The sequence below is a fragment of the Bombina bombina genome, chromosome 2, assembly GCF_027579735.1.
Source record: "Bombina bombina isolate aBomBom1 chromosome 2, aBomBom1.pri, whole genome shotgun sequence".
Lineage (NCBI taxonomy): Eukaryota > Metazoa > Chordata > Amphibia > Anura > Bombinatoridae > Bombina > Bombina bombina.
Genome location: NC_069500.1, coordinates 493,764,559 through 493,780,735, shown reverse-complemented (window position 1 = coordinate 493,780,735; position 16,177 = coordinate 493,764,559). Strand labels below are relative to the sequence as shown.

At 39.8% G+C, this 16,177-nt stretch overlaps 1 protein-coding gene across 1 annotated transcript; it reads right to left on the bottom strand.

The window, feature by feature from the left end:
• Positions 1-5,898: 5,898 nt before the first annotated feature.
• Positions 5,899-14,899, bottom strand: PLA2G3 (phospholipase A2 group III). Its single transcript, XM_053700557.1, has 4 exons — positions 14,665-14,899; positions 10,772-10,904; positions 7,360-7,494; positions 5,899-6,525 (listed from the first exon to the last, which is right to left on the bottom strand). Exons 1-4 carry the CDS (start codon positions 14,819-14,821, stop codon positions 5,901-5,903), a joined length of 1,050 nt encoding a protein of 349 aa, XP_053556532.1. The 5' UTR covers positions 14,822-14,899; the 3' UTR covers positions 5,899-5,900.
• Between the last annotated feature and the right edge of the window lie 1,278 nt (positions 14,900-16,177).

Here is a 16,177-nt window from a genome sequence, read left to right as displayed (position 1 = left end):
CCCAAACTTGTAAAACACCAAGATGGAGATGTCTCAATAAATTGACTCACCCCTGGCTGTAGACAGTGACTTGATTTATGCCTCCTTCCGCTACTCGCAGAGTCTGGCCCGTCCTCAGAGAGCTGGCTATATCTCCGGGGTAGTGGGTATGTATACAACAGAGCCCCTTCCTTGCTGCCTCCGGCTTGTATTCCGCTCTCCTCCTGGGTCCCGCTCCACTCGCGGTAACTTGGCATCTGACGTCACCGACTCCTTCCTTCTCAGCTGTTCAATCAGCTGTTAGAACCGTGAGATGGGCGCTGGCTGGATCAGTCGTAGTGATAGCGGTTACAAGCTACCTCTGTGCAGGCTCCGTTTCAAAGAATTCAGGATAACAAAGTGATGAGCTGCACCAGGGTACTTGTTAAAAACTTTTATTGTAGGTCACAATATCTTCTTTCCAGAAGCATCATTACACAACAATAATGGACATTGTGGTGTGTATAGAAATCACCCAAAGAGCTTATTGCTGACGCGTTTCAGCCTATACCGGCCGTAATCGTAGCGGCCTATGGTGTTTTTGGCACAAAAAGTGATGCCAATCTTGGCATAGGTGCTGTAATAAACCATTTTGAATAAGTAGCATACGGTATTTTCAATGGGTTAATGATCATTAGGCCACTGATTTCCCTATGGAAATACACAGTATGGTTGTCCCTCCATGGCACACAATTGTTATTAGCCTGGCCCAATAGTGTTTTAGGCACAAAAATAAATGCCAACCTAAGCATGGGTTATATATTTACATTTTTTTTTTATTTGAGGTTTGTAATACGGCATACAAAGATCTTGAAACAATAGTACAAAATAATATTGGGTTACAATAGTGATGCATAATTAAACGTACATGTATAAGATGCCTAATGTTCAAACAACCTCCAGATTCACAATAGAGACTGCTTTTGGACCTCATTTATAAATATACAAATTTTAGGAGGTTATAACTAACTGAGGAGACCACTCTTGGGCCTCAATGACAAACCTCTTTTAATATTTATGTCAAAATCTGTAGTAACACGTCTAACTGGTTTCTGATATTGAAGGAGTTACTGCCGCTATTATTGAAACTAAAGCTGTTTGTACCCGCTAAGCATATCAACATAATGGTCTTTATGTGGGGACTTTAAAGTGAGTAAGAGTAACGACCAAAAGATAAAAAAATGTAAAAAAACAAACAAACTATAAACCAAATTTCCTAGGGCTGTATAAAAGACACTCTGTTAAATATATGGACATTGCAGGGGGCAATGAATATTAAGTCTCAAATTTAGGGCAGGTCTCTGGCGTTAAAATAAAGGTAGCGGAATTGGAGCTTCAACAGTCATAAGCATAGAATTACAAAAAATTAAGGTAGTTAGATTGGCAGTGCCTCTCAAGTTATTAGATGCTTATATATTTATAGTATTAAATATGCAGTATGTCATGACAGGATTGGACTTCTTTAACCAGCTAAGAGCCATAAACTTACCGGAGGGAACAAATACTATGCAGACCCATATTACTCTATAAAGTTCCTGACCAACAATAATTCATTGCAAGTTCTCAATTCAATGGACTACATGCTAGCATAGCTACAATATGGCTGGCTTTATACAGTGGCAAAGTACAGTAACATAGGAGCAGTCAACTCCACCATCCCGGCCGCAGATGGCAAAGCTGCCGCCCCCCCCCCCCCCTGCAAAAGATATTACAGACACCACATCAAAGAAAAAAATGTGAGCCAGCCCTAATCTGTTTTCGGCATACTAGTACTGAAATAAAACGTCATGGTCATGACTGCATTATATAGATAGCTTAAGAGAAAATACTATAAAAACTATATAGAAAGTATTTCTAACGCTAGACAACGGCCCAACAAAGCTTCATTTTAACTAGCATAAAAGGGACGAGAAAGTTCAACAATAATTACTATAACAGGAAAAACTTAACAGAGATGGCTCCTTCGGTGTGATATGATGCTGGTAAAGTTCAAAGAGCTGTGAGTAAAGTTCTCCATTGTATACTCAGCCAATACCAGTGCAAGTAAATTCAACATGACTCAATTGTGCCCGGTTGCGCAACAACAGGGATATTAGTGCCTCTGCAAACGTTCCCCAGCTATATTGTGTCCACGGAGCGGCAGTTATTGGGGGAGATACCATGTAAGCACTCAGGATTTCAAGTTTATCCTCTACTTCATGGATGTCCCTCGACATTGTGGGGAAATGTTGTCCCCTCCTAGTAGAAAGCTCCTGATCAGTTGTCTCCCATCCCGGTACTGAAAATAGAGGGCTCCGGATTCTCCTCTGGCAGTAAGTAAAAAAAGGGCCAGTCAGCTCTGGAGTAGTCTGAAGATTTGTGCACTCTGGTTCCACAAGCTGCTCTTCCCAGGTATACCAGCTTCTGTGTCGGCTTTCTGCAACAACATTTGTCAACCGGGGAACTCCTCTAGTTCTCTCACTCTCGTTAATAACTAGAACTCCAGCCGACTCAGTAGGGGGAGCGGTAGTGTGCGGCAGGTGCTGGGGCCCCAAGACACCCCCGCCCCTGCTAATGTCTTCAGCTGGGATTGGGGTCTTCTCCGTGCGGGTTAACTTTTGGGTTACAGGGCTAAAGGCTGCGTTCAGCGTTTCAGAGAATGCCTGCTGGTAGAAATCCATTAGCCTGCTTAGTTTAGTTAAAATCAGGTTTGCGGCCATGGTAAGTATAGATGATATCCCGTGATAATTGAGCAGGAAAAAACTTGATTTTGGATAGTGGTGCCTTAAGACGTGTAAATGATTATAAGTTCAATTGCAGTGACTTGTGAGATAGCACTGCTCTTTAACGACAGGCCCATAGAGGGTACCCGCCGGGGGGTCTAAGTGATGGCAACAGTCCTCAACTTGACTTGGGAGCCCGGGTGAATTTGCAAGATCCTGTAGCCACGAGGATGGAAAGATGGCCGCCACTTATGCAGAATCAGATTAGGGCTTCGGTCCTAATTCAGGAATGTAGCACCAAAGGTTAGATTTGGCTGTCGCCAGCTGCTATATAAGGGTCCAGGGTGTCCTCAAGGGTTCTCTCAGGGTTCAACACTTCGAAAAACGATAGGTAAGGTTGAATAAATCTTAGTCAGGACCAGAGCAACCAGATTATGCGGCCATTCCCGTGCATACCGGACTCCGCCCCCCCATATTTACATTTTTAGAATATGTAACTGATATTTTTAAATGACCATTGGGCCACTGATTTCACTATGAATAAACATAGGCTGAATCCCCCTTCCATGATTTCCAATTGTCTTTAGCCTGACCTAATGGTGTTTTTGTCACAGAAATTGATGCTGAAGTTGGCATTGATGGTGTTTTTGAATGTTTTGAATAAGTAACTGATATTTTTAAAGGGTTCATTACCATTAGGCCACTGATTTTACTATAGGAATATGCAGGCTGGGTTCCCCTCCATGACTGGAAATTGTCATTAGCCTGGCCCAATTGCGTTTTGGACACAGAAAATGACAACCATGGCATGGGCTGTATATAAAAATTTAAAAAAAGTAAATTATATCTTCTAAGGGTTAATGACCATTGGCAACCGATTTCACTTTGGAAATACATTGACCTGGCAATTATGTGTTATGGAGGAGCAACACGCTATGTATTTCCGTAGTGAAATTACTAGCATAATGGTCGTGTTCATAATTGTGAAATACTGCACCTATTCCTAAGTTGACCACATTTTTTGTGCCCAAAACACCATTGGGCCAGACTAATGGCAATTGTATGTCATTGAGGGGATCTAACCTACGTATATTCGAAGTAAAATCTGTGGCCCAATGGTCATTAACCCTTTGAAAATATCAGTTATGTATTCATAATTGTAATGTATTGATAACAAAGTTTGAAGGACCAGTCAAAACAATAAATTTGCATAATTAACAGATGCATGATAACAAGACAATGCAATAGCACATAGTCTGAACTTAAAATGAGTAGTAGATTTTTTTTATGATAACTTTCAAAGTTATGTCTATTTCCACTCCTGTATCACGTGACAGCCATCAGCCAATCACAAATGCATATATGTGTAATCTGTGAATTCTTGCACATGCTCAGTAGGAGCTGGTGACTCAAAAAGTGTAATTATAAAAAACTGAGCACATTTTGTTAATGGAAGTAAATTGGAAAGTTGTTTAAAAATGCATGCTATATCTGAATCATGAAAGTTTAATTTTAACTTGAGTGTCCCTTTAATGCTCCTTTTTTTTCTTCCAATTTGTATATAACAGGTTTAGATAAAGGGAATTCACATTTGTATATACATTATATTTATCAGATTTTCATTTAAAGAAAAACTATATTTTTTATTTTAAACTCAACCTAAAGCTATTCTGAATAAGAAATCAACTTCCATGAATAAGAAACCAACTTCCACGAATAAGAAACAAGTTAAATAAAAAACAAACTTCCATTTTGTATTTGGGACATACATTGTAAACTGAATGAGTTGAGACGTGTAGACAAAAGATACAGATTTTAATTTAAATACTATACATATTTACATTGACTGACTATACATATATTTACAAACTGTTAATATATACATGTATGTACAGTTGTATAAAAAAAAAAAAGTTTTTGTGCACCTTAACAGAGCTGCTACCTTTGTAAAAAGTAATTTAAAGGGACAGTAAACACATGGTAATTACAAGACATATCTATTGTGTTGCTATAATAGAATAACAGCCAAGTGTAAACGTTTTTAAAACAAATTAAAATCATTTTTGCTACAATTGTTTTTCAGTTGCCAAACTCCACCCATCATTTGCCTTATTGGAAGGAGCCTATCTGGGCTTTAGTCTGCAGACAACAAGGTTAGACACGGTCATATTGTTAGTATAAAGCACATTGTTTTGCAGTTGTTATCAGTTAAACCAATTAGGGAAACATATGTAGCAGGGTTAGCATTGAGTAGTCAGCAGGTGCTTTTCAAATTCTGAGAATTAAATAATCCAATTTTCAGAGCTAAATTAACTAGAGAGGGGCAAAACAAACAAAATATCTCAAGGTGTTTACTGTCCCTTTAAGTGCATTTAATGTCCATGTTATCTTTAATTTAGATTAAAAGAGAGGTCAGGCTGGCAGTTAACGAACTTTATAAAAAGCATATTGCAGATTCACCTCACATAATCTGATATCTGCAGGGAGCAATTCTCTAAACTCATTTGTCAATAACATATAAAAGTCTTATTGCAAAATGAACACTGATCTAACATAAACAATGTTCTCTGTTTTTATCTGTGTTTTTACTTTATAAAAACATTCCCAATTCTGGTGTTAGCCTATACAATTCTGCAGAGGTTTCTTATGCTTTAACGGGTGTGGTTTTTGCATGCTATTGCACAGTTATGCTCAACCAGTATGTCCCTTTAACACGCATTTGATATAGGTACGCCAGGGAAGCATCTCCATTGTGGGGTAATCTTGGCAATGGATTATCTTTGTTAAAGGGACACTAAACCAAAATTTTTTATTTAATGATTCAGATAGAGCATGCAATTTTAAGCAACTTTTTAATTTACTCCTATTATCAAATTTTCTTCGTTCTCTGCTATCTTTATTTAAAAAGCAGCAATGTAAATCTTAGGACCTATTTTAGGTTCCGCACCCGGGATAGCGCTTGCACTAAATTCAGCCAACCAATAAGCAAGCGTAACCCAGGTACTGAACCAAAAATGGGCCGACTCCTAAGCTTTGCATTCCTGCTTTTTAAATAAAGATAGCAAGAGAACAAAGAAAAATTGATAATAGGAGTAAATTAGAAAGTTGCTCAAAATTGCATGCTCTATCTGAATTGTTGAATAAAAAAAATGGATTTAATATCCCTTTAATCAGCAAATTTCAGTCTTTGTTGTTTCCTCTAAACCTCTGATCATTCTTCACTTTTCTAGAGATACGTTGTCTCCTGCAGAGAATATCCATCTTTTTCTTTCTTTTCACCTCTTTCATTCTTACTTTTCTGTGTTTTTCTTCCTCTCGGTTCAGAGCTGTATTTTGTGAGTCTCTGACTGTCTTTTCTTGTAAGTTCTGATTGTCTCGTCTAATTGCCTCAGTGTCTCTTGTGCTGAGACCCGGGTTGTCTGTTGTCGTTACGGTACTTAGAAGACCAAGCAAGTCCGTTCTGACCATCTGAGTGTCTCTTATTTGCGGTACTTGGTTGTCTCTCTTTATTTTTTTGCTATCTCTTCTACACAGGATAAAATTGTCACTTTCTTTCTGTCCATTAGGGTATTTTTCTGTTTTTCTTAGCTTGTTGTGCTGTTGCTGCTTCTTCATAAATGTTTGTTTGCTGGTATTTTTCCCCCTTTCTGAGAAAGAGGAACGTAATGTTGTTGTGTTGTAGGTAGATGAGTTGGTTGTATAGTGGTCCTTGTGCAAGGAGTGTGTTATCTTCATGTGGTGGGTATCATTGTACATGGCTTGTTTCTGCATTTCAGCTTTTGGTAACAAGTCAAAGGATTTACAGCTGCAAATAGAATTTTGAAATATATCAGCAAATACAATTGGCAGAACACAGAGCAAGGGAACTATGTATGTGACCATTTGTGGGTGCAAACATATTCTACCACATATTCCTATATTTATTCATTTCTCTCTCAGAGGAGAGAATGGAGAAAAGCGATAAGGTAGAAACTTTCAAGTATATTAAGGGACATTTAAGAGCATAAATTACATGCTCTATCATGATTGGTTGTCCAGCTGTGCCTAGGTTAAACACACAGACTTGCAGGGTCAATAGCACAAAAATGACATACTCTATTATGATTGGTTGGCCAGCTGTGCCTGGGTTAAACACACAGACTTGCAGGGTCAATAGCACAAAAATGACATACTCTATTATAATTGGTTGGCCAGCTGTGCCTGGGTTAAACACACAGACTTGCAGGGTCAATAGCACAAAAATGACATGCTCTATTATGATTGGTTAGCCAGCTGTACCTGAGTTAAACATACAGACTTGCAGGGTCGATAGCACAAAAATCACCTGCTCTAATTCGCTAAACAATGTAGCAATGTTTTATTTTATTTTTTAAATAGCCGATTCTGAAATTATTTTTCACAAAAAGAACAACAACAGGACCACCAAAGGGTGGTTGATTCATTCTTATCCCAGGCATTCTCTACTGGAAGTTTATTTAATAAAGCTATCCTACAAACTAATTTAGCTTTATATGATATATGAGCAAACTGGTTGGGCTTGATGTTACTTCAATAATAAATGGCACCTTCAGCACGCCCTAGAATAGCCATAGATGTTAGCACAGAGACAGACATACCAGTAGCAAATGTGCACACTCACCCTCCCCACCAATGCCATTCGGCACACTGTTCCTCCTGGTTCAGGGTGAAGCAGGGCATCTCCAGGATGTTGAAGTACATGATGCCAATAAGTGAGGATATTGTGTCATTGAGAGAAAGAAGACAGAGTCTGAACCTGGGGAGAACACAGACGTCATGCATGAAATAAGCACATAGAGGTCGGCACAAGATAAATACATAGGAGGCTCGAAGCTGAGTGTGAGGGTGGAGGTAAGTACCCATCTGGAATGTGGTAGATACACTGACTGTATCACGTGATGTATAAATATAAACTATATAAACTATGAGCAAAATTCACTTTAAACCTCTCCAGCCTCACTAGTGCCTGTTATTCTAGCAGCTGATTTGGTAAAGGTCACTTATGTCTCCTTTCTTTAGTAAATCAGCTCCATGAAATAACACAGGAAATGGTGAAGCCGACAGGACCTCTTAGTGGATTTATTATACCAATAGTAAAAGTCAGACATGCACAGAGCACCCAGGCTACCGGGCAGTGGTTAGCACATGGCAGAGGGCTTAAGACATTATCATTGGGTATTTAAAAAATTATCCAGGAATAAAAAATGATGAAATCACTATGTTCTACTACCTTCTTATTAAAGCTCCCTTCTCCGTCTTCATTTACTCCTTGTCCACCTTCTAAAAAGGAACATGAAACTCATCATTTTTCTTTCATGACTTTTAAGAAAGTTTCCAATTGACTTCTATCAAATGTATTTTCTTCCCATACCTAGATAGGTAGTGTGCATGTGTCTGAAGAACTAAATGGCAGCAGCTGTGCAATATTGCTTATGAGCACTAGATGGCAGCAGTGTTTGCACAAAGTATAACATTGTTAAAGGACCAGTCAACACAGTAGATTTGCATAATCAACAAATGCAAGATAACAAGACAATGCAATAGCACTTAGTCTGAGCTTCAAATGAGAGTAGATTTTTTTTTCTGACAATTTTAAGTTATGTCTTTTTCCACTCCCCCTGTACCATGTGACAGCCATCAGCCAATCACAAATGCATACACGTACCATGTGACCGCCATCAGCCATTCACAAATGCATACACACTTATTCTTGCACATGCTCAGTAGGAGCTGGTGACTCAAAAAGTTTAAATATAAAAAGACTGTGCACATTTAGTTAATGGAAGTAAATTGGAAAGTTGTTTAAAATGGCATGCTCTATCTGAATAATGAAAGTTTAATTTTGATTGAGTGTCCCTTTAAAGGGACTTTAAACAATAAATACAATATATCAGCGTAGTATTGAGGTTATTCCCTGCCTCCCTCTAGTTATGTGTGCCGCCAGGTTGAAATCTACTTGTCACTACATTCCATTGCTGACCTGTTTGCACACGTGCAGTAGTTCTACTTCAGATACCTGCAGTGTAACCTCGGTTCCATAATAGCAGCACTTATGATTAGAGGGAGGTGCATAAAATGTATTTAGTGTTTAGTGTCCGTTTTAAAAGCATTTTTGCAAAACTGCTGCTATGTAGTTCTCCAGATATGTGCACGTTCCTGAGCCTACCTTACTGATTTTTTTTAAGCAAAGCATAGCAAGAGAACTACATTTGAAAATAGAAGTAAACTGCAAAATTTCTTAAAATGATACGTTCACAAAAGAAGCATTTTGGTTTTCATATCCCTTTAGGTTGAACACATTTTTCATTTTCATTTCTTTTTTGCACTTTAAAGGGACATGAAAAACGTTTATTTGTGATTCTGACAGAGCATACTATTTTTTTAAAAGAAGTTTCCAATTTAATTCTATTATTAAATTTTGTTTGTTTTTTTTGTTATTATTTGTTGAAGATATATCTAGGTAGTTAGCATACAAATGTCTAGTGCTGCCATCTAGTGCTCTTCCTAATTTATAACATTCTTGCAAAACTGTTGCAATGTAGTGCTGCAGACACGTGCACGCTCCTGAGCATTCTCTCCTGCTTTCAACAGGGGATGCCAACAGAACAAAGAAAATGTGATAATAGAAGTAAATTGGAAAGTTGTTTAAATTAAGTGCTCTATCTGAATCATGTAAGAAAAATGTCACGCCCCTTTAAATAACATCTCACTGCTGCTCTGAGGCTCCAGCTTTATACGGTTTCTAGTTTCATGTTACATGGATGGGTAAAAAAAGTGTCTGCTAGGCAAATAAATAGCAATAGAACTCTTCAAAGGTTGTAGTTCTAATCTAGCCTGGAATAAGGTAAGCACACTGTCAGTCATACTGGTCAGAGCCAACCTGGGGTGAGAGGAGCACACAGTCAGTCACACTGGTCAGAGACAACCTGGGGTGAGAGGAGCACACAGTCAGTCACACTGGTCAGAGACAACCTGGGGTGAGAGGAGCACACAGTCAGTCACACTGGTCAGAGCCAACCTGGGGTGAGAGGAGCACACAGTCAGTCACACTGGTCAGTGCAGAGACAACTTGGGGTGAGATGAGCACACAATCAGTCACACTGGTCAGAGACAACCTGCTGTGAGAGGAGCACACAGTCAGTCACACGAGTCAGAGACAAACTGGGGGGAGATGAGCACACAGTCAGTCACACTGGTCAGAGACAACCTGGGGTGAGAGGAGCATACAGTCAGTCACACTGGTCAGAGACAACCTGGGGTGAGAGGAGCACACAGTCAGTCACACTGGTCAGAGACAACCTGGGGTGAGAGGAGCACACAGTCAGTCACACTGGTCAGAGACAACCTGGGGTGAGAGGAGCACACAGTCAGTCACACTGGTCAGTGCAGAGACAACCTGGGGTGAGATGGGCACACAGACAGTCACACTGGTCAGAGACAAACTGGGGTGAGATGAGCACACAGTCAGTCACACTGGTCAGAGACAACCTGGGGTGAGATGAGCACACAGTCAGTCACACTGGTCAGAGACAACCTGGGGTGAGATGAGCACACAGTCAGTCACACTGGTCAGAGACAACCTGGGGTGAGAGGAGCACACAGTCAGTCACACTGGTCAGAGACAACCTGGGGTGAGATGAGCACACAGTCAGTCACACTGGTCAGAGACAAACTGGGGTGAGATGAGCACACAGTCAGTCACACTGGTCAGAGACAACCTGGGGTGAGAGGAGCACACAGTCAGTCACACTGGTCAGAGACAACCTGGGGTGAGATGAGCATACAGTCAGTCACACTGGTCAGAGACAACCTGGGTGAGATGAGCACACAGTCAGTCACACTGGTCAGAGACAACCTGGGGCGAGATGAGCATACAGAGAGCTGGGCATTAAGGATCTCACTCTAACACAGCCTGGCATGACCTGGAAGCAGAACAGGCCATGCCAGAGATAAATATTGACTGGTAATAACTAAGCGCAGCTATACAACATAAGTCATTATGCATAAAGTTACATTTAAATTGTGACTCTCACCTCTGGTCACAGTCACAGTGTGACACTGTGTGAAGTCGGTAATTCCGGATTCCATACTTTAATTCATAGGCTTGAATTTGATGAGAGCAGAAGTCATGTTCTCTGCAGCAAAGATCTGCTCCATGGAATACACCTAAACAGAGAGAGAAACAGGAAATGGTAAGAATATGTGATCATAGCAGTGATGTGCAGTCACTAGAGGCAGGTGAGGCAGTGCTTCACCTCTCATATGGGCAAAAATATATTTTTTTTATTGACTTTAAAAAAAAAAAAAAAAAAAAAAAATTGTATTTTTTTCCCCAGCATTTTTTTTTTTTTCACAGCTATATGTTGTGCAATGAAGAGGCACAAGCAGGTCTGCCCACCATTACACAACATGCTGCGCCATCTACTGGATGAAAGTGGTTAAGATCATTGCATGGCCCATTAACTGCTTATTTGAGGCAGTCCTATTTGGGCTGAACCAATCCAGTGAGAGGCATTAGTAAATGGAACTTAAAGTTGGGGCTGGATGTTAAATGATATAAAATAAAACAAAAACGGAAAAAAACAACTTTCATTTATTTTGTTGCTGTCCTGTGAACCTGCTAGCTTTGCTAAAGTGAAAAAGAGAGTTCTGTTCTTCCCCTCTAAGTGCAGTGGAATGTGCCACTGTCACTTCCTGAATCCTTACAGAGCAGGAAGAGAGAGGCACAGAGAGCACTGTTTCAGCCCCATCTTATTAAAGTAAGATTTTACTGAAAAGGATTCTGTTTTATTACTTAAAAATGCAGTGGTCCCTCCCTCCCCCCCCCCCCTTGTATGTGTGTGTGTCTCTCTCTCTCTATCCATCTCTCTCCTTATGTGTTGTTCTCCCCCATGGTCTCTTTCTCTCTCTGTCTCTCTTCCTCCCCCTCAGACTCTCTCATCCCTTATGTGTCTCTCTAACCCTCTGTGTGTGATTGTGTCTCTCTCTAACCCTCTGTGTGTGATTGTGTCTCTCTCTAACCCTCTGTGTGTGATTGTGTTTCTCTCTCTCTTTCTCTCTAACCCTCTGTGTGTGATTGTGTCTCTCTCTAACCCTCTGTGTGTGATTGTGTCTCTCTCTAACCCTCTGTGTGTGATTGTGTCTCTCTCTAACCCTCTGTGTGTGATTGTGTCTCTCTCTCTTTCTCTCTAACCCTCTGTGTGTGATTGTGTCTCTCTCTCTCTCTCTTTCTTTCTCTCTCTAACCCTCTGTGTGTGATTGTGTCTCTCTCTCTCTTTTTCTTTCTCTCTCTAACCCTCTGTGTATGATTGTGTCTCTCTCTAACCCTCTGTGTGTGATTGTGTCTCTCTCTTTCTCTCTCTCTCTCTAACCCTCTGTGTGTGATTGTGTCTCTCGCTCTCTCTCTAACCCTCTGTGTGTGATTGTGTCTCTCGCGCTCTCTCTAACCCTCTGTGTGTGATTGTGTCTCTCTCTCTTTCTCTCTAACCCTCTGTGTGTGATTGTGTCTCTCTCTCTCTCTTTCTTTCTCTCTCTCTAACCCTCTGTGTGTGATTGTGTCTCTCTCTCTCTTTCTCTCTCTCTCTAACCCTCTGTGTGTGATTGTGTCTCTCTCTAACCCTCTGTGTGTGATTGTGTCTCTCTCTTTCTCTCTCTCTAACCCTCTGTGTGTGATTGTGTCTCTCGCTCTCTCTCTAACCCTCTGTGTGTGATTGTGTCTCTCTCTCTCTCTCTAACCCTCTGTGTGTGATTGTGTCTCTCGCGCTCTCTCTAACCCTCTGTGTGTGATTGTGTCTCTCTCTTTCTCTCTCTAACCCTCTGTGTGTGATTGTGTCTCTCTTTCTCTCTCTCTCTAACCCTCTGTGTGTGATTGTGTCTTTCTCTAACCCTCTGTGTGTGATTGTGTCTCTTTCTTTCTCTCTCTCTCTAACCCTCTGTGTGTGATTGTGTCTCTCTTTCTCTAACCCTCTGTATGTGATTGAATCATTGTGTCTCTCTTTCTCTCTCTCTAACCCTCTGTGTGTGATTGTGTCTCTCGCTCTCTCTCTAACCCTCTGTGTGTGATTGTGTCTCTCTTGCTCTCTCTAACCCTCTGTGTGTGATTGTGTCTCTCTCTTTCTCTCTCTAACCCTCTGTGTGTGATTGTGTCTCTCTCTCTCTCTCTAACCCTCTGAGTGTGATTGTGTCTCTTTCTTTCTCTCTCTCTCTAACCCTCTGTGTGTGATTGTGTCTCTCTTTCTCTAACCCTCTGTATGTGATTGAATCATTGTGTCTCTCTCTCTTTCTCTCTCTCTAACCCTCTGTGTGTGATTGTCTCTCTCTCTCTTTATTTCTCTCTCTCTAACCCTCTGTGTGTGATTGTGTGTCTCTCTCTCTTTCTCTCTCTAACTCTCTGTGTGTGATTGTGTCTCTCTCTCTTTCTCTCTCTCTAACCCTCTGTGTGTGATTGTGTCTCTATCTCTTTCTCTCTCTCTCTAACCCCTCTGTGTGTGATTGTCTCTCTCTCTTTCTTTCTCTCTCTCTCTAACCCCTCTGTGTGTGATTGTGTCTCTCTCTCTGTCTCTCCCTCTCCCCCCGAATGCTTTTCTGTGTTTCTGTCTACCTTTTATTTATTTAATTAATGAATTGATAGTGCCACCTGATGGTGTGGCTTTATTTAAAGGGGTGAGGCCAAGCGCCCCACCATCTTTAAATTTCACCAGCCGCCACTGGATCAAGACATTTTTATATTTACTGCATAATGAAAGAATCTATAAGCATAATTTGCAGCATTAAAGTAAAAAGTATGTTTTAAACATATTTTAATGGGCATGGATTTCTAGATCTCATAATCAGAGCAAGCCTTGTGTTATCTGGCAAGAGTTTCTGTTACAATCCTTTTAGACTAAAATCAGATGTTTACTAAGTTGACCAGTTTTCCAAGACACCATTTAAAGGGACATGAAACCCATATCAATCCCATATGCAAATTTAAATAACTTTCCAATTTACATCTAATATCTATTTTTTTCATTCTTTTGATATCCTTTGTTGAAAATCATATCTAAATATGCTCAGTAGCTGCTGATTGGTGGCTGCACATAGATACCACATGTGATTGGCTCACCCATGTGCATTGCTATTTCTTCAACAAAGGATATCTAAAGAATGAAGGCGTATCCTAGCCACTGCCTCACCAGCCTCTGACGTCACTGCACGTCACTGGATCATAGATAATTGTGCTTATAGGGAATGACATGTAGTATACCAAGGGGTGTGTGTGAGATTCTCTACCAATCAGTGCACTAGGAGTGAGTCATTCACACACATGCGGCTATTCAGAGTTAAAAGGAAGTTACACAAAATTTAATTTATAACAAATGTAACAGGAGCATTTTAAAATGATAAGAATAGTTTGAAATAAAAATAATAATATATTAAAGCTTTTGTAATTAGGCATTGTGTAGTAGGTGATAACAGCGCACTGTTATAACACAACTGATGTCCTGCAATATCTGTGTGTGATAAAATAGGAATGTATGGGTAAAGGAGTGAGAGGTGTCTGTAAATGAAAGGGATATTCTAGTGTAAAAATAAAATGCTATATTTGGTTACATTTTACATTCCCTTTCTTTTACTATGTGTTTAAGCACCACACTGCTCCAGATGAGGATATGAATGGAGAACAACTTTGACTATGTGTTTAACACCAAGAGGGTTAAAAGCACAGTGGGAAAAAAAGGAATTTGTTAAATAATTAAATACCCTAGCAAAAGAACAAAAGAGAGGGCATATATATATATATATATATATATATATATATATATATATATATATATATATATATATATATATATATATATATATATATATATAATCTCAAGGTGTTTAGTGTCCCTTTAATGGTAGACATTGACACCCTTTAAGTATGTGTGAGTGCTCCCCTTACCTAAGTTGGTGATGTTTTCAGCAACATTTCCAGCTCCACACCACAATGTCCCAGGCATCATCCAGCCTCTTTTGTACCTGGAGTGAGTTCTCTCCCCTCTCACTAAACCTGAAAAAGAAAACAAGAGGCTTCCCAGCATCATCCTAACAGCCCACATCTTCCTCACAGAAAGTGATCAGCTGTTTCACAGCTCCCTGGTGCAGCTGGGGATGTGCAGATATGCTACATATGAGCCAGGCAGCAGGACTCATGCTTTAATAGCAGTAACAGACATGAGGTGATGTGCGATACCTCATTACACGCCCACGGTGCCACACCCACTCTTAGCATCAATGGGCAGCACCTAATACCCAGTGGTTAACCCTACATTAGCCTGTTAGTTGTCTACACATGAACACAGTATACATTTATACTTGCTCTATAGCTTTGTCTATGTTCTGTGTGCAGATAGCTTGTAAACACACAGAATATAACCATAACATCCTTATCTCTAGCAGTGGTGGACCAATACCAGTGTCATTTATTACCACCTTGTACCATTATTAATGGTTTCCAATGTACTTGATCTGTATACACAGAACAGACAGTAATAATGTAAAGATGCAGCTATTGTGATTTGTCTCATATTGAAACCAACATACTTTCTACACCAAGGTAATGAATAAATTAATAAATAAATGTCTATCTGTAAGTCTATCTATCTATCTATCTATCTATCTATCTATCTATCTATCTATCTATAAGTCTATCTATCGATCTGTAAGTCTATCTATCTATCGATCTGTAAGTCTATCTATCTGTAAGTCTATCTATCTATCTGTAAGTTTATCTATCTGTCATAATTAAAGGTTGAGTTTGAGTCATTGAGTCATTGTTTAACACCCTAACAACATCAAGACAAGTATATAGAAACGTCCCACAGAGGTTGAGCATACAGTGGGGTAGATTCATTACACGTTCTCATCCATTTCTCCTATCTTTCCAGTCCTTACAATCTTTAATGTTCTTTTCTTATGATATAAAACCAATTCACCAAAGCTCACACTTTTACTTATTCTGTTTGCGTCTCAGTATTTTTGTGAATGAGCAACACAGAATAGTATAAAAAGTGGAGAGCTTAAACGGGTTGTTAGTGAATCTAAGTTAAATAGTGAATCCTGGGTAAAGACTTTCAAATATATAAATATTTGAGAAGATAATGTACTCAGAAAATGATATATAAATGCTATGCTAAAATAGGAAATATAAATGAAAGGGACACTGTACTAATTTGTTTTTCTAAAAGTGATTGTTTCAATATGGATTACTGCACTTCTTTCTTAATAATGTTATTGTGCTGAATAAATCAACTTTTTTACATAGGAGCTCTCAGCTATTGAGCAAAGGGGTCCCAGGACCCACATGCACACAATCAGGCACTGTGGGACCGATTTATCATGGCCCGAATGGCGCCCAAATACCCCTGTTTCCGCACAAGCCTTCAGGCTCGCTGGAAACAGGAGTTAAGAAGCAG